The sequence below is a fragment of the Episyrphus balteatus genome, chromosome 2 (assembly GCF_945859705.1).
Source record: "Episyrphus balteatus chromosome 2, idEpiBalt1.1, whole genome shotgun sequence".
In the NCBI taxonomy this organism is placed as follows: domain Eukaryota; kingdom Metazoa; phylum Arthropoda; class Insecta; order Diptera; family Syrphidae; genus Episyrphus; species Episyrphus balteatus.
In genome coordinates, this window is record NC_079135.1 from 130,142,552 (window position 1) to 130,165,884 (window position 23,333).

Sequence of the window (23,333 nt, forward strand, 5' to 3'; positions counted from 1 at the left end):
CATTAAAGACAAAATAAAAATAAAAAAATTAAATCAGATTCGTTCAGATTCGTTCAGTTCGAAAATCAATTATAAAAACTTCTGTGTGTTTCCCAATGAATCGAAATGTGAAACGTGTTCGCAATGGAAATATAACTGGAAAACGTATAAAATAATGTATTGCGTCAGAGCAAAACAACTGACACTTCCGATATTTCAGAAGCAAAATAAATAATACTCATATACACACATTTCACTTAGTTTTTTTTTTTTTTAGATTGACCATGATCCTAATCTAATTTTATTTTGTTTCAGAATTTGAAAGTTTTTTTTGTTTATAATCATTAAGCATGCATCAACACTATAATGGTTATATAGCACACCCTAGGTTAGCAATCTGTCATCTGTCATATTGGATGACCCTTTTGACTGACCCTCTCTGTATTAGATCTGTTTGTTTTGTAACTTTTTTTCAATTTGAAATCTTTTCGAATTATAAAAATGTTTTTCGTAATTTAGCTCGAGGTCATTCCTATATTACAATATGGAAATCATAGACAAGCTTGATAAGTTCCCAGAAGATTGTTCCCAGATTATTGACTGCGCAGACATCGCATCAACATCAGTTAGTAATTAGTTCCGTATTTCGTGCCATGAATTTAAATCAGAGTTCGGAAGACATTATTTGTTGTATTAGGTAAAAGAGGGGATGGTGCGCTGCCTACTGCAATTGCATTCGCGCCGCGCAATCATCGACGCAAATTTGTGCTTATAGGAGTGCTATTGGAATTTATCGCCCACAGACAGGGCCAACTACAGTCTCAGTGAGAGTCAATCCCTATTATACGACCACTTGGACTATAGTGTGTACCTACCACAAACTATCTGATGGCTGGCCATACTCGCTCTCACATGACATGATGCAGTAGAAAATTGCGCCGCGCACAAAACCTATCCCCATTGACCATAATTTAACCTGTCTTGTTCCGTCGTCACAAAACGAACATTGGAACGCGCGCGTTTCCTCCTTCTGCATTATTGGCTGGTACGAGCGTGCGCGCGCTGTGCTACGATTTCGAATTTATGGTTTACACGACGACAACGTGCATATAGATGGTTCTCCCTGTGCAACACCTTTGAGCGAGCAGCTCTATGGCTCGCTGAATGCGCTGAGTGATTGACACACGTTCAACCGGTTGGTTGCTTGGGCATTTGAGCTATTCCCTTGTTGTCTAGGCCTGGATGTTAGGCAGTGTGGTGGTGGCAATATAGACAAGACAGTGTTTGGCCAACTTGCAGTCCCTTGCGGACTACTGTCTGTAACATCTGCTGGATGACAGCTACCAGTAGCCAAGGTATTCACAATGGTAGAGAGAGGTACTACAACATGAATCCTGATTAGCAATGAAAAATGCCAGTAGGTTCTCTTGTAAGTACGTGGGAGTAAGTTATGTGACAGTTGTTGTTGTTGTCGCTAGCAGTAAAGGACATTTTGTTTGAGTGACAGGCAAACGAAGAAAAAAACAATATTAAAGGTACAAACACAAGTGCTGATGAATTTATGTGGAGATAATGAGACGCTCTCTTCGGAATCGGATTATATGTACATCATCGAATAAAGTCCAATCCAATCAATCACTCTTTTTTGTTCATTTTTCCGGTTTGTTTCCTAATAAACACCCGCACTGACATTTTAATTGAATTTTCTTCTATGTATATGTGCCAGGCTAGAGTTTAAACCCCATCGCATTACACTGCCATACCATTCTGCCCACGCCTCTGACTTTTTGATTCACTTTGATCCGGCAGAGAGCGTGAGTTTTCAATCAGAACGGCTGATAAATATAACGTTGGCGACGAGACGCGATTTTTTGTGTGAGTCCCGTGGGATTGAATTTTGCCGGAGGTGATTGTGAATGAAATGAATGATGGTGAAATGGGGATATACAGAATGCAAGTCGTGTGCTGCAATAGTTAAGACAATAAGCCGACTAATGAGAACGTACACATTCGCTTCGAATTCGAATGCTGGATTTTGTTTGTTTTCCTTGCAAAAGGAGTTCAGGAATATATTTTTTTTGTTTTTTTTTTCATTATGGCTCCGCCATTGGCAGATGTTTGGCTTTAATTTTTATTTTAATTTTTCTTTTTATTTAAGTTTGATGGCAAACAACATGTGGCCACAGAGTGAGGCAATTTTTGTTGTTTTCTTCCAGTTTGAGGAAGTCATTGTTTGTTCCTTTAATTAGAGTTTTTATTTGTTTCGCTTGGTTTTGTTATGTTTTTTTTTTGTCTTAATCGGCAGATGGAAAAGTGTGTTGTGTGTGTTATCAGGAGAGGAAGAGGATGTATAAATTTGGACTTGGAACGGGATATTGGTTTTACCTTCTTCCTATAAGACAGTTTTATTGTGGTATGTTAAACTATGCATGATAAGGTTTTAAGACACGCAACTCTGCATGCACCACGAAAAATATATAGGTAAATTTAGTGAGGATAAGTTTACAGGCAAATTTAGGGACGGTAATGCAGTGTACATATTTACAAATTTAAATGTCCAATTTTGACCACTTGCCCAACTAGCCAACTAGTGATTTCGCTTCTATAGATCCTAAAAGATGCTACTACTGCTTCTATAAAGCTTTATAGAAGCAACATTTTTAGTAAGGTAACTTCTCAATAACGGCCTCTTGAGTGTTACTTACTTGAATATGAAAGTGACATTAAGCCTTTTAGGGCCAGTTTACAGTCAGTCCGTTAAGTTCAATGATGATAAGGTAGTTTAAATTTTTAAATAAGAAGTGTCACAAGCTTCAAATATGAGGCAATTAAGTGCCACTTTCTCGACATTGAAACTGGCATTAACTTCTGTAACTTCTCTCCTTCTGTGTATCTCTGGACATTAGCATTCGTTTGTTTCCGTCTATCAGAGTTGCCCCTTAAAAGGCGATGAAGGACGTCTGAGATCAAAACTAAGCAATCGGCTATTATGAATGCTCAACCAACAAATTTTGCTGCTATAAGGCTTAAAAGAAGCTCTTGTAGTGACTTTAAAGGTTTATAGAAGTAAAATTGTTGATTGTGTGGGTCATATAATTTGTACGCACTGATCCTGCTTTAGAATAAACAGACAGTGAATTTGTTGCCAATATCGTCAAAAAAAAAAATTATAAGTCAAAGTAGCTTTCAAGCATTAAAGGCATATGTTTCTCTGGGAGATTGGTTACTTTTTCTAGATCCACATTATTCCAATTGCAATCATAAATCAATTCTTCTTTTGAAGTTTGATTTTTTTGTTGACAAAATTTATTGGTCTCAACTTATCTTTTAAACCATTTGCACACAAATTTAATCCACAAAATCAATTTAATAAAAGTACTGAGGTACCTCTTTAAAATCTTTTGTCCAGCAATTTACAGTAGCCTTGGAATTAGATCACTTAAAAGAAGGCACACTCCTCTCCTATACCCGAGGAAACAAAACACGAAAGTACCTATCCATTGTCATAGCATTAGTGATGTGTACTTAAAAATCACCGCAACATCTGTCCTCTATTGGCAATCTTTATAGACTTTGTTTGACCTCATGACAGACACAATGAAACATAATTTTTGATCCTTTCAACGCTACCGAACACGACAGATGTTTTAGGCAATTTGAGAAGGTCCGAAAATCAACAAATTTAAATTCAAAAAATTGCATGTTCCCCGAACAAAAATAGTATCCAGTGACAGAATGCGAATTTATTTAAAGATTTAAAGTTCGCACAAAATTTCACATCACCCCTCTTAATGATGTTTCTTTTTTGCTTTCATATTAACAAACGCAAGAGCTAATTATAGCATTTTAAATTTTATAGCAATAATTTTGCGAGGAGACATTATGCCATCATCTCCTTGAGTGTAATTTTTTTTTTAAATCAATACAAAACTGGGACAAGACCGGACATTGTGGTTGTCACTCGTAACTTGTAAGCATGAAACATTGAATCAACAATAATTTAATGTGGAAAAATTCTTTGAAAACGTCATTATCTCTCTTTCATTGAGATAAATTTTTAGTGAGTCATTGAATTGGAATTGTGGTAGACAAATAAATTGTTAAGTATCTGGAATTAATTAGCACAGATTTGTTTTATTTTTGGCTCAACAGCAAACACAATCTGCGTTTGGCTTTGAATGATTGTTCTTATTGGCAGATAGGAAAGTTCTGATGGCAAATGACAGGCAAACTTTAAACCAATTAGGGTCAATTTCACAGTCAAGATCTTAGTTGAATTTCCGTAAGTAGGTGAAAGTCGGTAAAGTAGAGCACTAATTTTGTAATTTTTACTCGTCTGTGAAACTACACGTCGGTGAAACCGAAGAGGCAGATTATCTTTCACCGAACCTCTTGGTGCAAAAGTGATAGATTGTCGATTCATTTTTTGACGTTTAAAATGTGGCATCTATGTTTTTTTCTTGAATTTTGACATTTTTTTCACAAAAAATGACATTTGACTTTATAAATGTCAACAATGACATAACTGTAGGCAGTTAATAATAATACTACACTTCAAAAACTTGTAAACCTATATCGAGTTAAAACGGATTCAGTTTGACACTCGCACTGAGGAGTCGAGTCCAAATTTTGCTTATTTTCAATCCCCAACTCGACTTCTCGATTCTGCATGAAAACCTAGCATGTCAAACTGTTCCTTAGTATGAAAATGAAGTTAAGTTAAGATTTTGATAGTGAAACTTTTGTTTGAGAGTCGAGTATGACACTTTTAAGTGGCCGATAGTGGACACTTAAGAGGTATTTGCCACAATAAGACCTGCCTTGCCGTATGGCCGAGTGTCACTTATCCTCTTTGAATCTGCCCTTTATTTTATTTATAATTTTGCTTCTTTAAAGCCTTACAGGAGCAATTATAGTGCCAGTGAAGCTTTATAGAAGAAAAACTGTTGATTCAGTCAGTAACTGTCACATTTTTAAACCAAACTCGGAGTTGGGGGGACATTTAATTGAGTGGCCCTCTATGAACTTAATTGAGAAGTTAACATGAGAGTGTATTCCCCCATTAAAGATCAAGTAATGTAGAGAGGTTAGGTCCTAATAAGCGTTCCATTAAAAGGATAGATCTAATCACTGCCTTATGAGTACCCTACCAAAAACCTATAAACCAGTATAAAGAAAACTATCAAACTTAGGCGTGAAACCATTTGGCTTCCTCTGCGGTATAAGTCTCGCTCTTTTTAATTCATTTCTGTTTAAAAAGATGGCCTTTGCCGATACAAGGTCTATTGAACTGCACAAATCGCTTATTATAACAACGAACACGACGACGACGACGGCTTGGAATTATGGCAAAGAAGGCCATCAGGCAGAAAAAAAAAAAAAAAAAACAACAACCAACCTCTCACTGTAACACAATCGTGATTGTGTACAAAAGAGATACTTCAATGGTTCGGTTGTTGGGTTGGAAACACTTTAGTTTAATTTTGTTGCGCTCTTCCTCGCATCCAATCTATACATGGAGCCTCTATCTTTCCAATGAAATCTTAACGTGCAAACAGACAGATTTGAATATTGAAATGTGTGCAACTTCGTCTGTCGAAATTCTCTATAAGCAATAAGTATATGCATGAATGAATAGCCTGAAGCCTTGAAGTGCGATACCAGTAGTTAAACAGATAAAGGAGACTCCTCTTCAACTCTCTTACTTGGTATTCAAGCTTAAAAAGGAGTTAATTATAGTAAAAAAATGTACATTAAAAGAGTGATCTTTGAATGGTGTTAGGATACTGATCACTTGGAACACACTTATTACTTACTACCTAGCCTTAAATAAGCGAGAGTCTACAGAAGACGACCATATCGGGTATCTTGTGCATAATGCGCCTGTCTGTCTGGTTGCCAATTAATGTCACCATCAGCATTTGTTGATATTTAAATTAAAAATTCACCATCCCAAGTTGACATTTGAATGGGCACGCGGACAAGGAAATATATGAGAATACACAACAGCATCTCTCCACTTTTGCCTATATGGAATTGCAGAATGGCAATTGTGTTAATGCAAGCAATTCAATATAAGCGGCATGGGAATGAGAATGAGAAAGCGCGCATCAAGTGAGTTGTTGTTCGGACATTGGGCTAATAAATAAACTGCCTCATCTCTCGGTGGTCTGTTCGTTAAATGTCAAGTGTTTGGTTAAGATGTCCATTGGCGGGAAAGTAATAATGAATATGCATTAGCTGAAATGCATTTAGAGATGGATGAATTCAACGCGGACATGTCATCCATCCCAAAACATGACACGTGTCAGAATTCCTCTTATTTCGTCTCTCTTTATTTTGACAGTTGATGTACGAATTTTTTCTTGTTTTATACTTCTTTTTGGACACGTCAATCAATTGCACCTTTGCATAACGAAGACATCGCTTCGGCATGTGAAAGAAAGATGATGTACTCTTCTTTGCAGCTGCACATCACCACACACAACCCACAGATGGGTGTGTAGAGGCTGTAGAGTGTACAGCACAGAACGAAAAAGGCAAGAAATAAGTTGAAAGCAAACCGAAACGTCAAAAACAACCTGTACAAACATTGCACCTTTGAACGAGTCCATTTACTGTGCTCAGAGCTAACCTACACAAGAGCGGTGTAGGTAGGTACTACATTAACAACAGCAGCGCGGTAAGTTCAGGTTAGCCAGCCATGGCTTGTGGACTTTATCACACTTCATAACTTCGTATAAACTATACGCCATAAACTGCGGATGCTGTTTCGTCTCTCAGTAAAAATAAAAGAACTTTAATAACCCAGGCAATAAAAAATGTCTTCTTTTTTTAAAAAAGGTTTTTACTTCTGATATTTTTATTTTATTATTTCTTGGGATGGACTGGAAGTTATTTTTATATACTATACTTTGCATCTCTCTTATCGGACTTGAATAAAATAAAAATTCAAGATTAGTTAGCATCTCTCTCTCGAATGTGGATCACTTATTTTGTTTGAAGAAAAACAGAAACAGGTTCTTTATACTTTACTGCTGAATAAGATGTCAAGAATGAAAAATAAATATGTTAAAAAAAAGTGTTTGGAGTAAAGGGAAATTAAAGATTACGATGTCACCGATGGGATTAAAAAAAAAAATCTTTTATAGTGATATTTAAAGTTGACACAACATAATCCAAATGAAAGGGGGTTTTATGACATGATACTGAAGGAGGTACTTGGAGTTTTTATTTGATAGGTTTCTATTTAAACAGTGTAGTTCATTAGCCTTGTGGTATGTAGTATTTCATAGTGGAATTAAAAGTAGGGCTTAAGAGGGTTGTAAGGTAAATATTCATTAACCAGTAAAGAGCTTAACTCTCAATAAAAATCGGGAAAAAATGACAATATAGTGGTCACAGTTCTTCGTTAAGTTTTATAATGTACTGTCAGTTTTCCGTATTGACTTTATCTGCTATCATAAAATTTAAAATGTCCACTTACATTTCATGACAGCTGTCCAATTAGAATATCTGAACTTAAGTTCAGTATCCTGTCAGGAATCCAACTTATGATTCTTCGTTAAGTCTTATTGTGTACTGTCAGTTTTTCGAAGTGGCTTTGTATGCTGTCATACAATTTAAGATGACCCCTAGCTTTTCATGACAGCGGCTTCTCGATAAGAGTATCTGAACTCAAGAAATGACACTTATGTTTCGAATATCGGGCGCGCCAATTCCGACAGTACTAGTTCCTAGTACCTTTACACGCTATTTTCAATGGAACGCACTTTTTACAAAATCAAAGAAATTCCCATCCACTTCGAAAATAAAGAAATTATTTTGAATACAGTTATTTCGAATTTCCTCAATTGAAAAGTTTTTTAATACGAGTAGTAGGCTCTATTTTGTGAAGAAGTTAAGGTCTTTAAATATTAATTGCAAAAATTGACAGATGTCAGGTTGCAAGAACACATTCTTCGTTAAGTTAGGTTTTTTTGACTGAAATTTTGAAAGCATTTTCGTTCATCTTTTTGCAATATTAGAATAAGTCACTTTCAGCAAAACTATGGCTGTAATTTTGAGATTAAGAGAATATAAATATTCCTTGATAATCATTTTAAAACAATAAGGAACACTGTCAAACCCTACATCATTTGCAACATGACATTAATCGAAGGTCTGTCGTTTAACATCCACATTAGCATATTTTAACTCAAACAATAAATCATTGCGTGATTTATTATATTTTCAAACTTAACGTTCAATCAACACCCTTTTAAATTATAAAATATTTGTAAACCAAAAAAGAAAACACCCTCAGATCTATTTTTAGATAATTTTATTTACTAAATCAAAATATTATAAAAACCTCTAAAACCCAGAACCTTTACCCCCTCTAATGTTGTTGACCTCGTTAAAGAACTTGATATAAATTGTACCAAAAAACGCAAAACCCACCCATTTAAATATTTATATACATATTGAAATAAACTCGGAAGTTTGCCAAAATTGATTCGTTGTCGTCGTCACCAGACAAAATGAGTGTGGGAATATACTACTCTTGTATTTTTACTCATGAAAACTTTTATTCCCTTTAACTTTGTTCCCTTTTTCTTCCGCCCTGTGTAGAGACGAGACATTTTGTTATTTTGTGACTCAACGAAAAATAGAAAAAAAAAAAGATCAAAGTTTATATCTTATTTGTCTGGGAATAGAGACAATAGATATAATTTCCATCAAATAAAAATATCCAACAAAAATCAACTCGAACGAAAAAGCTATTTTTGCAGGTCAGACAGAGGAAACTTCAAAAACCCGGAAAAGGGAAATCCAGTGTTCAATAAAGAGGCACCACACGACGCGACGGGCGGATTTTAGGCGCCATTTCTATGTGAAATTGTAGTAGTCATCTCTTTATAATTCCCACGAATATGATGGAGGAGTCATACACATTAATAATCTCTATCTGTAGCTTCTAGATGAGTATGTTGATGTTGAAGTTAGATTTTTGATTCTTTTTATTGTCTTTGCAAAAAAGAAAATTTTATCCCTTTTCTGAATTTTAATGAATTAATGTGTACATGAATCATTTATAAGGGTGAATTTAAATAAAAAGATGCTGGTTATTCATTGTCATTAGCATTAAGAAAATGTCATTATAAGAGTTGGGAGTTAAAAAATAATAATTCAACTCGTTAATTGGCTAAATTAGATTTATTGTTCTTTGTTCATTTTCATTGTGACACACAGCAAACCATTCTTTATTTTGGTTTAATAAATAACGAGGGTGCATAAGCAAAATAATTGCCATAGATAAACTCAAAAATGAAATATTTCAAAAGAAATATTTGTCGGGCGCCACTTAATTGAACATTTTGTATCCATTTTAAAGAAAGGAAGAATTTGTCAGAAATCATTGGATGTCAATGTCAAAAAAGTTACAAAAAGTACAAAAAAGTCAATATCCGTTAAGTTTTTTGTCACTTTTGCGCCAGTTATTCTTCTTCTTCCTTTTTCTCGGCGCTGTTATGATCTCGATGTCGAGGGGATCATAACTATCCCACGTAACTGCTTCACACTAGTGATCCGCCTGTGGGGTTCGCCGGGTTGACCTCAGAAATCGGCGGCAAGCCTCCCGGTTTTGTATTGTTCCATTTCTAAGGCCAACTGAATGCTGGTGGTTTTGCATTTGCTTGTACCAGGAGTTTTTAGGCCTACCTTTCTTTCTATTTCGTGTTGGAACGTTGTATGATATTGCTTTTTTGACGGGGTTCTCAGGATCTCTCCTTTGAACATGGCAATACCAACTGAGTCGGTCGTGTTCAATTTTTTGGGAGATGGTGTTTTGCGCCAGTTATTAATCAACAGATCTGCCCAGAAAACTTTATATATTTTAACAAATATCAAGAAATCAATAAAATGTCTTTACAATGGAATCTTGAAGAACTTTGTTAAGTTTTCAATTAAAAGTTGTCCTATCAACCGCAAAAAAATGTTGATTAACTTTGACTGACGTAAGCTGGATTGAAAACCGCATTTATGAGGGATATGTGTTGAAAAAACACGTTTTGTTTATTAAGACTTCCAAGTTTCGTTAAGTTTTCAGTCATTAACAAATTGCTGTACATTGGTTCATGATAACACGAAAATACAAGATGTTTAAAAAAATGTTTGCGAAATAAAATTTTGTTCTGTAGAAAAGATTTTTAAAAAATTTGATCACCATAACCTTGCATGGATTTTTTGAATGGTATGCAAAATTTAACTTTTTTTCTCTTAATCTAAATCTGGTTTCAGAAAAGTTCTATTAGGTACCATTTTTGTAAAAATTATTTTTGGAAAATGTGGGTAGTTTCTAAGAAATCACCCTTTTAGATTCATTTGAACTTGTATAAAATTAAAACTTTTTGTCGCATTGAGCTCAAATTTGGAGGACTTATTCCTCATAATATGATCTATCGATAAATATGTCCTTTTACATTGATGTTTACTCGTATTTTAAAATACTGATTGACAAAAACAGCAGAAATATCGAAATCTTTCACTTTTTAGTAAATCCTACATGAACAAAAACACCTTAATTAAGGAAAATGTAAAATATCAACGCCCATTATATATAAAAAGTCAAATAAGTAAAGAAAACCATAATAAAATACATTAAACAAAATTTGTACGTGTTTTGTAATTTTATATACTATTTTTCTAATTAGAAATATCTTATTTGTAATAAGCCATTCGATAAACTGTCTTGCAAAGCTTCAGATTTGTTTCTCCTAGAAACAAAAGTATACTTTTCTTATAGTTTTTGATGTGCTGAGTTAGAATCCGAAGTCAAAAATTGTATTATGTCAGGATTTTGAGATATTCGCATTAAAGTATCACAAAATCAAGTTTTTTTTTTTTAGAAAATCTCAAAAAAACTACTATATCTCAAAAACCAGAGCTGACCGAAATTGTTTGAGTTCGTATTCAAAATCAGCACACTTAAGTCCATTCGAAAAGTATACTTTTGTTCTAGGGAGAAAGATATATTAAGATTTAGAGATCAGTTTCATTATGGTAAGATATGCCAAACCTACTAAACTTACTTAAATTAAGATATCTCGGAGAAGAAAAGAGATATTGAGAAGATTGAAACTGAATTTGAAAGAAAAAAATAAGTTCTTTCTTAAATCGTAACAATTTTAATTGAAGAATATTACATTATGCCAACATATTTCTTCGAAAACAGCAAAAAAATTGGTTTTTGAACGGGAATATCTAAAAAAAACGTGACATGCTAGGTCAATTCTGACTTTGGATTCGGAATCAGCATACAAAAATCCTTTAGAAAGGTAAAGTTTTATTTTAAATCCGCTTATAAAATGTTCTTATTATCATAAAAATAAGAAGATTTTCATATTAAATAAAGTTAATTTCCGCTTATTTGAAGACGGAATTCACCTTGGCAGAAATCCGCTTATTTTTAGGCGCGGTATTTTACTCGGTGTACAATACATTAGCTCCTAGGTCTTAAAATTTTCCTAATGTGGACTGCATTTAGGAATCTTCTTCTTATTAAAATGGTTGTGATAATAAAAATACAAAACCAAGAGTATACATATCCCATGACCCATTTATTTATCTTAACTGTGAAATAATAAAACTCTCCACTTTTTGTTTATCTTTTCCCGAATTTCTCTATTTAAGTTAAACAAGAAGCAAATGAGAATGAATATGGTGCATCCTTAAACTTCTGTTTTGAGCAAATATTTGAGCAACCCTCCTCAATGTATTTTTCTTGTGTATTTAAAAAAAAATCGTTTTCAACTTCCTGAAGAGATAGGATTCCCATATAAGCCCGTGATAATTACCGAAACGTGAGAATACTTAGAATTCCGCCGACAAAATCAAAACAATGAATTTATTGATCTATTGTCTGTACAACCCCTATAAATTCTTCTGTTTTGTTCACACTTTTGAATTTTAAATCAACAAACCACTGTGTGGTTGAACAGTCTTGAGAGTCTTGCACAAACTATAAAGATGAGGATCTATCTGAACGAAGTGTGCAAGAATATAACTTATATACCTCTCAACGGCAATTAATTTCATATCCCACCGATATCTCCATGTGTGATATTTGACGACGGTGATGATGATACCCCTCGTCGAAGATGATAATTTTTATGTGGAATTTAAATTTCAATTCAGGATCGTTGTGTCCTTTGAACCATTGCTGCGGTCACAGAAATACCTATGTTAAGACTTCGATATACCTGTGTTGTGCCACTTCTTGTGTGGCATACCTTTCCTTAAACCTTAATTTCATATGCATACATTTTTATTGTTATGAAAGGAACCATAATCGAGGTAGAAAAAAACCATAAATGACAAAAAAGTAAAAAAAAAAATAAATAAAAAATCATAATAAAAGGACAACTCTTTTGTTATGGTAAACCACCAAGCTTCTAAAAGTAGTTATAGGACCGTAACCGGAGTTGGAGGGTATATCTTTCGCTCCCTAAGTGAATTCTTGGTAAATCAGAGGATTGTCGCTCACGAATTTTTATGATTAACACACACAAATAGAGGAGAGGTGGACGTCGCGAGACCACAAAGGACTCCCCTATACCTTACCTTGAATTAACGACAAGAAAAAAACCAAACCAAGAAACGAAAAAAAAAACAATATTCACTCTTAAAGGTGTGTCTACACAATGTCTGTCATGGTAAAATGATCATTTTCTGACTTTAAGTGGGCGGTAAAGTAAGGTAGGACGTATATAAAGTGGATACGCATCATTTAATTTTAATTTTCACATCAACTATAAATTTGTGTAGATATACGTCGGTTGTACAAATAATAATAATAATTATGCAATGCCTTCTAGTACAATAGTTTGGAGCTTTTTTTGTTTTGTAGGTCTACCTACACAAAATGGTATGGTAGTGTTCAATTGGAAACCAGAAACAATAACTTTAAATTAAAGTCGTTCCACATTTTTTTTTTTTTATCTTTTTTGTAGTTTTTTTTTTCCTCCTGTCATTTCTGTATTTCATTGATAAACATCTGGATTTAATTGAGTAAGCATAGATAACTAGACAACTACTCTAGGTACTACATCACTCCGATACCAGTTCTATTAAATACTATACAACTACTGTAGTGACTATGAGGTGCATTGTTCTCACTGGATGCAAATGGAAAATACCGACACGAAGTACAGTGGGGCAATGCTTTGAAAATATAGTTAAAAAAATTAATAGATTTTGATTTTCAAAATTGCTATAGTAGGAAGTTTTTTCTCGTTGTTGAATGTTCTTCTACATTAGCCTTAGGTACTTGAAATAAAAACACTGCCTTATCGTCTCTCAGTGCGTTATTTTACTCTTAAATTCACCACTTTACTCTTCTGGGTCTACTTTACAGTAGTACAATAATGAAGTGGATGAATGGTAAGGCAGTGCGAATAAGTATAGTTATTGGATATAGCACCAGTTTTCTACTAAGCACTTAAGTTCAAAGACGGTAAGGTAGTGTGAGTTGCATCAAAAAATTAAAAAAGTGTACTGCTTTGCCATCTTGAATTTAGTTTGAGGGCCAATTAAGGCCTTTAAAGTCCGTTAGGCCTCTTTCAAAGTAATGAAATAATCTGAGCTACGATAAGGCAGTGTGCATTGGTATATTAAGAGCGTCTTTCAACTTAATTGCTTTTTACTAAAAAAATTCGGTTGAGGAATGGTAAGGCAGTTTGAACCAGCATAGTTAGATCAATAAGCACTTGAGTGTAGAGAAGGTAAAGTAGTGCACAGCTTAATCGTCTCTCCATTTTAATGGATTGAAAGTTAAATTATGGTCCTTAGTGGCCTGCTCACACTTAAAAAAATTAGTTGAGGAACGGTAAGGCAGTGCGCATTTGTACAGTTAGAGCATTTAGCACCGGTTTCCTACAAAACGTTAAAGATTTGGGTGGTAAGGTAGTGTGAATGTCTTCTTAGGGTTTAGCGCCAGTTTCCCACCAAGGAATTAAGTTTACGAATGGTAAGGTAGTATGAATTTTTGCATTGAAGATAGGCAATTAAGTTTTTCAAACATAAGCGCAGTTAGCTTAAGTCGTAGTCCCTAATCACCAATTTAATCAACTGAGAAGGGACGGGTTAGAATATTCCTGCAGCGCCTCCCCGCTTGTCGTAAAAGGCGACTAAAGGAGTAAATTTAACTAGGCCACAAACACCAAGGTGAACCTAGCGACACTTAACACCTGTAAACTTTCCCAAAAGTGTGCATGCCAGTCCCTGGGTTGGCACGACTGGAGATCACCGGTGCTGTTAAAGATAGATCAAATACAAAACTGGAGCATGCACGCGTCGAAACAAAACAACAACAACAACAACGTTTCGCAAGATTTTGTGAACTGAAGCATTATGGAAGTACTCGTCCAAGGAAATGACACTACCCCGCCAGGCACTACCATTACTAATAGTACTGATCCTGGACCGAGCAGCAATGCTCGGGTCAGAGCTAGACGGATTCCGGGGGCTAGCAAAGTAATGCCGCAGATTAGACAGAATCTGAGAATTGCGAGTTGGAACGTTGGGAGTATGACAGGTCGAAGCTTCGAGCTGGAAGAGATGATGATAAGAAGGCGAGTAGACATTTGTGTGTCCAAGAAACGAAATGGCGTAACACGGGAAATAGGGCTCGTTTCTTGGATACAAGGACAAAAAATTACAAGATGTTCTACTATGGAACGGAAAAGGGTAAGAACGGAATCGGAATCATCCTTACAAAAGACCTCTTAGGCAGCATATTATCCATTTCGAAATCCAGTGACCGTTTGATGTCCCTTAAATTGGTGATTAAAGGAAAGTTGTGGAATATTGTCACTGCATATGCTCCCCAAATTGGATGTGAGCAGGTGGAAAAAGATGCATTTTGGCTTGATTTTCACAACCTACTTAAGGACATCCCAAAGGAAGAGTTTTTGTTCGTGGGCGGAGATTTAAATGGACATGTCGGGAAAACAAACGAAGACTATGAAGATTGCCATGGAGGCCTCGGATACGGCACTAGGAACTCTCCTGGTGAAGACATCCTGAGCTCGTGCAAAACATATGGTCTTATCGTACTAAATACCATGTTCATCAAACAAAGCCGACACCTGGTCACTTACAGCAGTGGTGGAAATGAGACCCAGATTGATTACCATTTGGTATCTAGTTTCATGAAACCTCGGGTCAAGGATTGTAAAGTGATACTGGGAGAAGCGATCGCCCACCAACACCGTCTCCTACTGACAGAATTTTTTATGGAGACAGTGAACGACAACAAACAGACAAAGACTTTTGGGAAGATCAAATGGTATAATCTGGATAAGGAAAAAGGCGAAGCTTTTATTTCGAATATGCAAAACTATCTGTATAACAACACCAACATTTTTCGAAATGAAGAGAGTACAGCACAAAGTATGTGGGACCTCCTACAGCGAACTTGCATAGAAAAAGCCAAAACACTGTTAGGGGTTTCAAAAGGACACAACCAACAAGGCAAAGAAACATGGTGGTGGAATGATGAAGCTAAAGCAGTTGTAAGTAAAAAGAAAATGGCTTTCAAAGCTTGGTCGAAGTGCCCCTCTAATAATACAGAGCAAAAGTCACGCCTCGAAGTGGAATACAGAAACTGCAAGAAAGAAGCGAAGAAGATATGTGCCCAAATTCAAGCCAAGAATACGGAAGACCTATATCGGGAGCTAGATGAAATTTCTACCCCGACTGCTGGTGCTATTCAAGAGCTACGACAAAACGTGAATAAGGGCGCAACCATTTTCAAAATAGCCGCTCAAAGAAGAAGAAATGCTCAGGAGATCTGTTCGCCGAAGTTTATTAACAATGCTCAAGGCCAACTACTTGTGGAAAATGACGAAATCCTCCACAGGTGGCGACAGTACTGTGACGAACTTCTAAATGAACAATTTCCAAGGCTACACTTTCCAATAGCTTCACCTAACTTAAGCGAAGTATCCGATGTCACAGTCGAAGAAGTTAGTGAGGCTGTAAAATACTCCAAAAAGGGAAAAGCTGTTGGGCCAGACGAAATACCCTCAGAGTTTTGGAAAAAGATGGGAGACATCGGGTCTAGATGGCTCATGGTTCTTGTTTCCAAGCTTATACGAGGTGATCGAATGCCTAATCAATGGAGGGAAAGTTACCTTCTTCCAATATACAAAGGAAAGGGTGATACTCGAAGCTGTGATAATTACCGTTCGATTAAGCTGATGTCACACACCATGAAGATCGTTGAGCGAGTCTTGGGTAGCCGACTGCGAAAAATAATAAGGCTATCTGATGACCAGTGCGGGTTTGTTGCGGGTAAATCAACCACAGATGCAATCCAGAGTATAAGAATCATTATGGAAAAACATCGAGATTCCTTGGAGGATTTGCATGTGGTATTGGTTGATTTTGAAAAAGCATTCGATCGACAACCACGAGATCTGATATGGGTGGCCCTCAGACAACGAGGAGTTCCGGAAACCTATGTGCGGATAATTATGGACATGTATGATGGAGCAGTAACTAAAGTAAGATGTGCAGCTGGAGTCACCGAAGAATTCGAAATCACAGTAGGTATACACCAGGGAAGCGTCTTGAGTCCTCTGCTCTTTATTACCGTTCTTGATTACCTGCTTGAAGGCAAAGTGACAGACCCAAAAGTGCATCAGTTATTCTTTGCTGACGATGGAGCCATCATAAGTGAAGACCCGATATCCCTGCAACGAGCACTTGATGTATGGGTGGATGTTCTAGAAGGTAGTGGGTACCGCATAAGCGCGAAAAAGACAGAATACCTATGCTGCCCATTTTCTGATCCACACAGGCCTATTCCTGACATTTATTTGAATGGTGTAGTGCTTCCCAAGTGTGAAAAGTTTAAATATCTGGGGTCTATGATAAATAACGAAGGTACTTGTGATGACGATATCAATCATCGCGTAAGCGTAGGGTGGATGAAGTGGCGGGAAAATTCTGCCATCTTCTGTGATCGAAAAATGCCCCCTAAGCTGAAAGGAAGACTCTACACCGCAGTTGTGCGTCCAGCACTCACATACGGTTCACAATGTTGGACAATGTACAAAAAGTATGAGAGTAAGTTAACGGCAGCTGAGATGAAGATGCTTCGTATGACAGCAGGAGTAACAAAGCTTGATAGAATTAGAAGTACGAAGATCCGAGGAAGCCTTCATGTTAAAAACACCATCTCCCAAAAAATTGAACACGACCGACTCAGTTGGTATTGCCATGTTCAAAGGAGAGATCCTGAGAACCCTGTCAAAAAAGCAATATCATACAACGTTCCAACACGAAATAAAAAGAAAGGTAGGCCTAAAAACTCCTGGTACAAGCAAATGCAAAACCACCAGCATTCAGTTGGCCTTAGAAATGGAACAATACAAAACCGGGAGGCTTGCCGCCGATTTCTGAGGTCAACCCGGCGAACCCCACAGGCGGATCACTAGTGTGAAGCAGTTACGTGGGATAGTTATGATCCCCTCGACATCGAGATCATAACAGCGCCGAGAAAAAGGAAGAAGAAGAAGAAGAAGAAATTGGCTACTAAATTCATAAAGTAGAACTCCAGCTGACGTTTGCAAGACTATGTGGAATACAGCGCCTCGTGAAAAAAAAAATAAATTCTACGAAGACTGATAGAAGGTTAACAAGAATTGACACTTACCTTATGACCCCTTTTTTTAAGAATGACATCGTTCGGTTACATGTTTTTCATATTGGACCACATTATTAAACGAAATGAGTCACTGTTAAATTTTCAACTTCGTCTGATTGAGTATAGTCAATGGATTGCAGCTGCAACTATTACGACGACGACTGGTTCCAGCAATTAGCATTCTCAAGAAAATCATTGCAAATTTAAATTACACGAGAAAATAACTTTTTTTAACTTGAAGGTGCTGAAAATGACACTGAAACCCATTAGATAGTATTTTCTGTTGTTGTAAGTAATCTATGCGGAAATATCATTAACGTGAGTCTTAAATCGAATCTTTACTTCATCAATCTTCAAAGAAAGGTGATGGTTAAAGTTCTTTTCTGAAGACTCTATAAGACTCCTATAATACCACTTATCAGATATCATCATGGAGAAAAATTTTATGACATAAATGACCCAAAAAAACCAGTTTGACGGTCACCCTCGAATGCATTTATATGTCACATTTTTTTTTTTTTTATCGAACAATGTACGAAAAATGGATAAAAACAAAATGAAAACAAAAAACCTCTTTTATTTCTCGTGTAATAAATTGACTTCATTGATGCGGGCGGTTTGCTTTGCCGGTTCGGGTTCGGTGCGGTTGGGTTGATGCATTTTCTATATACGCGCTATGTTTTGTGTGCCTGATGCGCCGCTCGCTACTATCTTTTTCCTCATCATCATTACTACCTATCATCATCCAATGGCGTGAGTTGTAGCTATTAAAAGTAGGTATTAGATTGTTTTGTTTTTTTTTTTAGTTTCCAAGGGTCTAGACTTTTAAGATCTTTTGTTTTCACTCAAAAATAAGTTCGATAGTAGAGAAAGGTACTCTTCGTCGATATAACGAAGTAATTAAAGAAATGGATGGATACATTTATTGGTAAAGATATATTGCAGGGAATTAGTCTATTAGCTCTGCTTTTAGAAAACTTCAAACTTATTTTGAAGAAAAACATGCTATTCAGCTATTTCTGCCAGCTAGAAAGTAAAATTAACCTAAATTAGGAATATATTTTGTTGCGAAAGGAACCTTTTCGCAAGCTTCATGAGTTTGGGTATCGGTAAGTCAATGCACATGCAACCACCCAACAAACCCTTCTATAAAGCTTTACAGGAGCTACATTAACACCTGTAAAGCTTTATATGAGCAAATTTGTTAGTCGGGCATGCACCTGATAATTTCGGCAAATTAATGGCTGTCACTTTTGACTATGACAGATATGAATTTTTCTTAAACTAAAGACAAAATAGACAGATCTAAAGCTTACGATATATAAAATTAACTTCCTAACAAAATCACTGTTTTTCTTCTTCCAATTTATCAAATGCAAAACTCCCCATCGAATTTAAAATTTAATTTCCATTTAATATGAAAATCTCTCTGTGAAAGTTATGTAGTTTAAAAATTGATTTATTGCTGAAGATTAAAAAAGAAATAAAAATACTACTTTCACTCATTTGTCTGAATAATGTGATCTAAGATGGGTAACTTTTTTTTTCATTTCATTGGTCGGCAACGAAAATAGAACCAAACCATTTTTTCTGAAGGATTTGTATGTACTGATTCCGAATCCGAAGTCAAAATTTAACTGGCAAGTCACATTTTTGAAATAATTGAATAATAACAGGTCAAAAACTACTTATTCAATTTCAAAAAGCTATATTTTATCGTCTATTTTATTTTCTAAAAGATATTTGAAATATACATGCCTATAATAATAATATACATGCAGCGGGAGTGAGAGAGTGAGAGTCACTTTTACGAGATTTCGTATTACCGAAGCCGCGCCCGGTGCGGAAGTGATAGAATGACATTTGGCTATGTAAGTGTCAACAATGACATATGTCGGTAAGCAGTTTAGTGTGTTTTCGAGGATCGATAATACAGTTCATCCCGGGGAGTTCACAGATTGAAATTTGATTCGGTTGCGGATCGAGCAGATTTCCGGGGACTAAGTCACTGCGTCTTCTGTAATAGGCATGATAGTTTATGATATCTCAAAATCTTAGTGGTTAACGTAACTAATGTTTTTTTTGAAGCAGATTTGAAGTTAATTCCAGTTTTCGACTACTTATTTGAATAAAAAAAAGGCAAAATAATACAGAAAAATATATATTTAAGACCAAATATCAAAAAGCATTTAATTTAAAAATAGTTTTTGAGACTTTATAGTGAAAAAAGTGATGAGTAGAGCTCAAAAACTAGACGTGATGGAATAAATCTGAATTTAGCACATTCAATTAATTAAAATCACCTTACAGAGTTCTTGCTCTCGACTTTTTTTTTGTTTTTTTGCCGACCAGTGTTTCCAGACAAATTGCTGTGAAAACTTCGTTCCTTATTATTTGTATGTGATTGGAAGTGTGTTTTGTAATATTTTCAAACAAAAAAAAAATAAGTTTAACTTCAAATGATAAATTTTGATAAGATATCAACGATTTTATGAAAATACTTAAACATTTACAATATTTTTAAATCAACATAATTAAATTCTTTGATTCATAATAAATTTATTTATGTTAAAGTACATATTGAGGAGGTTTTAAAGAGCTCCTCAGAACCGTTACACTTTTTTTTATACAAAATGTCAAGTGGAAATGTATTCTGATTTAAGTTCATTAAAAAAATATCGGTGACAGATAAGAAAATTGATTACTTCCACTTAAAAAATGTCTTATTGATTTTGTGGTAACAAATTATTATGATAAATAAAAAGGAGTGATAGTGGCTTTTGACATCTTTTCTATTTCAGAATCAGTGGGAAAAATGTAGTGTCGGTAACATAGTTTGACCTGGGGCCTATTTCAGAGCTTACTACATTGCTTACATCAGCTACATCAATAATAACTTTATACATTAATTGCGGCGGCCTGTTGGACTTCCCGAATGATTCCCGACGTTCAATTGAACTCAACTAATGGCTTCTGAGGTAGCTGATGTAGTAAATGTAGCTGATGTAGTAAGCTCTTTTCCTTTTCCAAAACCCACACGAAACACAATTCTATTCTATACCTGCAAAAACAACCTGTTGTGCATGTTCCAAAACAGTGCCGTAGCTAGCCCTTTGGGGGCCCTGTATCCAAATTTTTTTGGGGGCCCTTCCATCTGAGACTTATAGTCCCGGAGAAATAGATTTTTTCAAGGAAAAAATTTGTAACAGGCTAATTTTTTGTATACAGCTTGGTGTTAGGGTGTTTTACAATCTGTGGAAAGTCCTGAAGTTTCGTATGTCCTATAGTCCCATTATAAGGAATCAAGGGTCACAGCATTTTTTATTTTTAAAACGGTAGGTTTTAGACAAAAATTATGTTCCGCAAAATTGTAGCTGAAGTTATTTAACAAAAAAATGCTGTATATATCACTCCAAACTCTCATATGTTTTTCTTGATATTTTACATTTGTTATTTTAATCAAATTACATGGGATAGTTTCACATGTTGTTATTTCTAAACGGTAGGTGATACAAAGAAAACTTTATAAGACAATTTTTTATAAAATAACCTCAGCTACAATTTTGTAGAACGTAATTTTTGTCTAAAACTTACAGTTTTTTGAAATAAAAAATGTAGTGAGCTTTGACCCCTTATAACGGGACTAGCAGACAAAGGAAACTTCAGGACTTTTCACAAATTGTAAAACATCCTAATACCAAGCTGTACCTATACCAAAAATCAGCCTGTTACAAATTTGTTCCTTTCTTTGAAAATTTTTCATCTACTCTTACTGGGCTATTGGACACAGCTTAACAAGCTTTTTTCTTAAACTAAAGCACTTTGTTCAATAATTTTCATTGCACCAAAACTTTTCAAAGTAGTACTTACCTTGTCTTTCATCAAATTCGCTGATTAAATCTTCCATAGCTGAACAAGATCAAGATTTTTCGCTTTTATGGATAAAATCGATAAGTCCGATAACCATCAATGTCCCATAGATGTTATGAGATATTTTTTTATTTTGGCTTGAAAAATGATTTTTCAGCTGTCCTGGTAACCGGAAGGGTCAACAAACCTCAGATAAATTTTAAACAAGAATATACACTTCGATAACCAATAATTTAGCCTTATGGCGGAATAAAAAAAACATTTCCCCAGAAATTGTAGCTAGTTAAATGAGAATTTGTTGCATAAAATGTTTTTGTTAATAAAAGTTAGCTCAAAAGACACCTTTCAAGGTCCAAAAAATGCGAAATTAAAAAAAATTGTTTTGGTAGAAATTTGAATTTGAGATCCAGATGAAATGCTAAAACATCGATTTTGTAGCTCGGATAGTTTTCTACAAAATCGGGGATGTAAGCGATTAATCTCGGTGTAAAAATTTTTAGAATTTTGAGTTTTTTTTTGTATTATGAAAGCTTACTTTTGAGCTCTAACTTGAATTTATAAAACCTTAAATATTTCAAAAAGATTTGAGCTACAAAATCGCATCGTAAAAGCTACAATTACTGACAAACAAAAAAAAATTAAAAACAGGAGGTTTTTTTCTACCAATTTTGTTGATCCTTGTTTTATTAAATCAACGGAAATAGTTTATCTGCTTCTAATGTGTCGAACACAATATTCAGGTCACGAAGGCACTAAAATCATTGTTGATTTTGACCCATCGAAATATCCAGGCGGCAATAGTAAGCGTTGACTTTAAAATACGATTCCGAATTTGAAATTCTTACTTAATTACTTCTGCCAACTCATGTTATGTTCCTGCTTTTACTTTTAAAAACATGTCTCACTTCCCAAAAGAAAATTCTTTCTTTCTCTTAGTCATTGTGTTCATTCTGATTCTGAAGGAGTTTGGAAACAAGGTTTATAATAATTATTTCAAACACAATAATCGTAGGTTTGTAAAATGTTACTTACATTATTTTTTTGAGACACAAAAAAATCTATCTCTTCTGGTTATCAGAAAATTTTTAATACACAATTTTTTGGGGGCCCCTATATTTCGGGGGCCCTGTTACATGGATACAGCTGATACAGCGGTAGCTACGCCATTGTTCCAAAAAGTACATTCTCCTCTAAAAAAATATATTTCAACATTTTACCTAGAATTAACTTGTCCTTTAACTAAAATATTCTGCAGTTGACCATTGAGCACCTTTTTACTTTTTTATTGTCAAATAAATTGTTGTATTCTTATGTTTTATCACAAAAGAGGTCTTACACACTACACGTGTTTCTGTTTGTTAAAGCACGGATTAGGATTGTTTTTAAGAACCTTTTGACAGGTACATTGCAATAAATATTAAGGCAGGTATAGGTAAGTAATCTTGAAGAACACCCTGTTTAATATAATGTATATAGGTACATTAAATGGATGGATTGTTTATGGTGACAAAAAATAAATAAAGTTAATTACTTGAAGTAACCAATAAACCTTTGAGAGATTTAAGGTTAAGGTTATATGTATTTTGTTAGGGATTGAAAAGGTGATTTCACATGAAATGTCAATAAATGGTGGATGACTTTTGTATTAAAATGACAAGGAATAACAAGGCAACCCATTTTTAAATTGAAGGTGATCAAAATTCTTCATTTTTTTTGCTACGACAAACTCGAAAAAGACTTGAAATTCTTCAAAAAGAATTTTACCTTTTGCTATCTCATAATAATTCTCGCC

At 35.0% G+C, this 23,333-nt stretch overlaps 1 protein-coding gene across 3 annotated transcripts in view; it reads right to left on the reverse strand.

Annotated features, from left to right (window-relative positions):
* The window catches only part of LOC129912220 (integrin alpha-PS1), a 117,233-nt gene that overhangs the window by 69,547 nt on the left and 24,353 nt on the right, over positions 1-23,333 (reverse strand). The window contains exon 1 of one of the 3 annotated variants that reach the window (XM_055990367.1): positions 17,681-19,917. The exons of the other annotated variants lie outside the window; for them this stretch is intronic. Coding sequence (XP_055846342.1) covers positions 17,681-17,709 — 29 coding nt within the window. The 5' untranslated portion in view covers positions 17,710-19,917. Of the gene's footprint in view, positions 1-17,680; positions 19,918-23,333 lie in introns of those variants that run through there. 3 annotated transcript variants of the gene reach the window in all.